Below are 4,893 nucleotides of genomic sequence, written 5' to 3'. Positions count from 1 at the left end.
TATGAAGATTGGTATACCACATTGGGGGTCTACGACGAATATTTCGCGGTGTTACATGAATTTTTCCCAAAACAAACTTATAATACCCTTCCCACATAGTGGTGTAGGGTATAATAATGTTTAATATTTTATTTATTTATAGAGTAGCTATGAAGTAAGGTGGAATCTTTATAATTATATCTGAATTGGCCATTGACTTAACCATATGGCTTCGATTGCAAACTAATAAAATAAATAAAAAATAAAAAAAAATCTGTCCGATTCATCCAATTACACTCGGAAGATCAATTTACGGAAGATAAGAGCATATTAAGCTTTTGAAAATTCGTTTTTTTTTTATAATTTAAAACAGTTTTTACCAAATTTGCCTTATGTCTTGAAGACATACAATTTTGTATCATTGATAAACACAATGTGGGATGATATGTATCCTCAGGAAATGATACGGGTGGAATTCTAAAGATTTCAAAGTATTGCGGAATGTTTACAAAAACTAAATCAAGAACTTTGTTATAAGGATCGCTAAGTTTACTGACAATATCAAAAGAGAGTTGGCTAATATTCATGTGATCATTTAGGCATAGTTTCTGGACAACAGAAGATATTGTCAATAAATGGCGATAATAAATATTAATTTCAGACGAAGGCGGTATATAGGAACAGGACAAAAATAATTTAAAATCCCTTAAATCTATACGCACGCTTACAATTCCAATATCATCAACATCATTCATTTCGATTCTATTGCAGGAAAGAGTTGAGTCAATGTCAATAAGAATATCACCAACTTTTTTATTTAACCTATCTTTTCGGAATATTTGATATTTAGGGCATAAGATTTCACTATTCAATATTGAGGGTTTGAACCAAGTGTTTTGAAACATTCTATATATTGTTACGTACCGCCTAATGCGGCGCTATGGTGGGGTTTCAGCTGCTCAGTTGGGGCATCACTTTAAGGGGGATTCCCAACCTTGCCACCATCAGCCCTAGGGGTCGAACAATAAATGAAAAAAGGGACTCAACATAAAAACAAAGACAAAACGACACAACACTACATACGAACATGATGAAGGAACTTGGTGTCATAGTTCCCCCACTTTGCCCACCTGCCTTGACCCTTTCATCCTGGTAAAAAGACCAAACATAAATTTTAAAGGGCCCCAATTTTTACACACACTTACCTCACATCAACATACCCCTATTTTTCTCTCTTACAGAAAACACTCAGCAATTCATCATAACAAACAATCAAACATTTAAAATATTTATTCTCATAGTTAATAATGATTTTTTAATCCTAAAGGAACATTAAAACATTAATTATGTCAAACTCTGCATTCCTAACTACCTTTTTTTCTTTGGGAGTCAATAACTCAAGCTACCGCCAATTACCAAGTCGAAGGTCACACTAGAGTGGTTTTATTGAAACTTTTAGGGATTCTTAAATCGCGTTCCCCACTACAGCAACTTCATGATTTTACTCTAGTATGGACATCGACCTAGGAACCCTGGATTTCATTTTTTGCCAAATCTGGCCACCTTCATTATCTCAATACCTTCCTAAAAGAGCTCTCTAAAGAACTAACTACGGACATTTACACTTAAATTACATTTTAGTTGGATTAGATATTTTATGATCTGTATATTTTTTTATCATTTTGGTGTTAATTTACGTCATTAACAATTAATAAATTTATTTCTTTTTCTCTGAAGATTTGTAAGCTTATTCTGGCGCAAAGGCTATTGGTGAACCATTATCTCATTTTGCAACAATTTTACATGGTTTAATTGCGATTAATTTAAAAATAATTGTACAAAATACTTTTGTACATACTTTTTACTTTTTGTGTCGAGGCGCTGGAAATTCTGATAACAAAGAATAAATTTTCCACTAGAGTTTCCTAACTCGATAAATATTTTGTTACCATTATGAGATTATGAGATCTTATCATAAGTGGTAAATTATGATTCCATATTTTCACATCAAATAGAAGATAGCGTTTAAGATCCCACATGCTAGCGCTGTTGTTGCGTGTGCATTACAAGCGGTCCCACTTAGGTTTTATGACTCTTTTTATGGCACACACGATATTGCAACAATTTTACCTGGTTTAATTGCGTTTAATTTAAAAATAATTGTACAAAATATTTTTGTACATACTTTTTACTTTTTGTGTCGAGGCACTGGAAATTCTGATAATAAAGAATAAATTTTCCACTAAAGTTTCCTAACTCGATAAATATTTTGTTACCATTATGAGATTATGAGATCTTATCATAAGTGGTAAATTATGATTCCATATTTTCACATCAAATAGAAGATAGCGTTTAAGATCCCACATGCTAGCCCTGTTGTTGCGTGTGCATTACAAGAGGTCGCACTTAGGTTTTATGACTCTTTTTATGGTACACACGATATTGCAACAATCTTACCTGGTTTAATTGCGTTTAATATAAAAATACTTGTACAAAATACTTTTGTACATACTTTTTACTTTTTGTGTCGAGGCGCTGGAAATTCTAATAATAAAGAATAAATTTTCCACTAGAGTTTCCTAACTCGATAAATTTTTTGTTACCATTATGAGATCTTATCATAAGTGGTAAATTATGATTCGATATTATCACATCAAATAGAAGATAGCGTTTAAGATCCCACATGCTAGCGCTGTTGTTGCGTGTGCATTACAAGCGGTCGCACTTAGGTTTTATGACTCTTTTTATGGTACACACGATATTGCAACAATCTTACCTGGTTTAATTGCGTTTAATTTAAAAATACTTGTACAAAATACTTTTGTACATACTTTTTACTTTTTGTGTCGAGGCGCTGGAATTTCTGATAATAAAGAATAAATTTTCCACTAGAGTTTCCAGCAGCCTAAATCGATAAATATTTTGTTACCATTATGAAATGAAAAATGAGTTACAGAATCCCACTACAGGACTGGGATGCAACAAAACAAAAACAAAACATGTGAACGGAAAACAAAAAGATATGCTTTGTTTACATTTACGAAATCCACTCGATTTCAACTGTCAGTTCCTTTGCGTATACGTCAAATAAAAACTCATCTGAAATCAAATGGATTTCATTTAACGTTTAAGCAATGGATTTGACAGTTGAAATCGAGTGGATTTCGTAAATATAAACGTAGCAATATCGACAATTTTCATTCATAATTTTACAACTGCGTTTGCAGTTTTCTGGACGCCTACGTCACACAGGCATGTTTTAGGTTTTTGTCTGTCATCTGTAAACGCAGTGTTACTAGACAGACGAAGTCTTTAAACTCCTCTATACATGATGTTTCAAGGTTTATTGATTGCATTGAACCGCAGGAAATTTTTTAAACTTCCCTAAACAAAAACCAAAAGATGTTTAAGTCAAGCTTTAAAATCAACATGACATGTGGTGTGTTCCACAAAGTTAATGCGAACTAAATACAAAAACCTCAATCATTCACAATAAGAAAATGTTAAAAATAAATACCACAAATTAATATATTCAAATTAATACAATTCAAAGCAAATTTCATCTCAACAAAAAATCCCCCTGATTCTTCTCATCTTACCCACTTGACGAGGTTTGATTGATTGAAAGATTCAGTTGTGCCGTAGTATTCGACGAGATAAGATACAAACAAAAATGAGCTGCAATAGAACTTTAATGTTTTGCCTCTTGGGTTTCATGGCCTGCCATTTTGGGACTGGATCACGGACACCAAATATAACAGCTACCGTATTAGAGGGTAAGACACCGCTAATTGCTCGGCTCAATCAAAAAATAAGTATTATTTTCTTTTTATTGTGTCAGATTATCCCGATAACTTGGAAGTATCGCCATTTACCCGAGTGGGCAAAAAACTATATCACATTGGCGAAAGCAAGGTATGTATCCTTGACATTAGAATGTTTACAGTGAAATTAGTAATTTGTATTCGCTACTTTTTACAAAGGTGAACTGGTTCAAAGCAAATGTGATTTGCCGAGGTATGGGCGGCTACTTGGCTTCTTTTGACAATCAACAAGAATTCAATGAACTTTCAGAGCACCTAAAAACAAATTATCCCACGGATAGATGGTTTTGGATATCAGGATCTGATTTGCATTCTGAAGGACAATTTTCCTATTACAGAACTGGTGAACCAATGAAATACGCTGCCTGGACATCGGCGCAACCAGACAATGGCAGTAACAAAGGTGAAGGTGAAGATTGTGTTCACTTGTGGTACAAAAATTCCACATATGAAATGAATGATTGGATTTGTAGCCAAGACGCATTCTATATCTGTGAAGCCGACAAGCCTACTTCGATTTTGGTTACTGTATTTTAGAAAAAACGAACATAGAACAAGGATTGAGCCCATGGCCTGTTTCCTAAGACTATTCGAATTCAAATTAGTTTGATTTACTATCAAACTCCTGTTGTTGGAGAAATGTTTGTTTGATTGAAAACAAAAATGAATCAAATATTTTTCAAAAAAAAGGAAGTTTGGTAGTAGTTCGAACGAATTTGTATTCGAATCGTCTTCGTGAAACAGGCCGTCATCCAAGTAATTTTATGCAAATGATGAAAGATTTACACACTTAAACAAAAAATAAAGAGATTTTCTAAACATAATTTTTAATATATTTTATTGTGCGCATTTGAGATATTAGACATCATTAGAATGCCTGGGGAAATTCTTTTTTTGAGCAACTATTTCAGATTATCTCAACTTTTTTAATAGTAGAGCTCGCGTAACGCACAAATAACATGCGTCATATACTAAATGGTCACAGTTGGTAGGAATATCCCCATTATTATAAGTCTTCTATTGTAATAGTTTGGATTTACCGAACAGATTTAATTTTTATGCCTCCAAATTAGTTTATTTTGCATTTTCA

General features: G+C 33.1%; 1 protein-coding gene across 1 annotated transcript; it reads left to right on the top strand.

Annotated features, from left to right (window-relative positions):
* Positions 1-3,592: 3,592 nt before the first annotated feature.
* LOC141396696 (C-type lectin 37Db-like) lies at positions 3,593-4,447 on the top strand. Its single transcript, XM_073972329.1, has 3 exons — positions 3,593-3,755; positions 3,821-3,894; positions 3,963-4,447. Exons 1-3 carry the CDS (start codon positions 3,653-3,655, stop codon positions 4,338-4,340), a joined length of 555 nt encoding a protein of 184 aa, XP_073828430.1. The 5' UTR covers positions 3,593-3,652; the 3' UTR covers positions 4,341-4,447.
* Positions 4,448-4,893: the final 446 nt, after the last annotated feature.

The sequence above is a fragment of the Musca autumnalis genome, unplaced genomic scaffold (genome assembly GCF_047663935.1).
Source record: "Musca autumnalis isolate F117 unplaced genomic scaffold, ASM4766393v1 scaffold_3, whole genome shotgun sequence".
NCBI lineage: Eukaryota > Metazoa > Arthropoda > Insecta > Diptera > Muscidae > Musca > Musca autumnalis.
The sequence above is the reverse complement of the archived record's forward strand: the minus strand, read 5'-3'. Positions and strand labels throughout refer to the sequence as shown.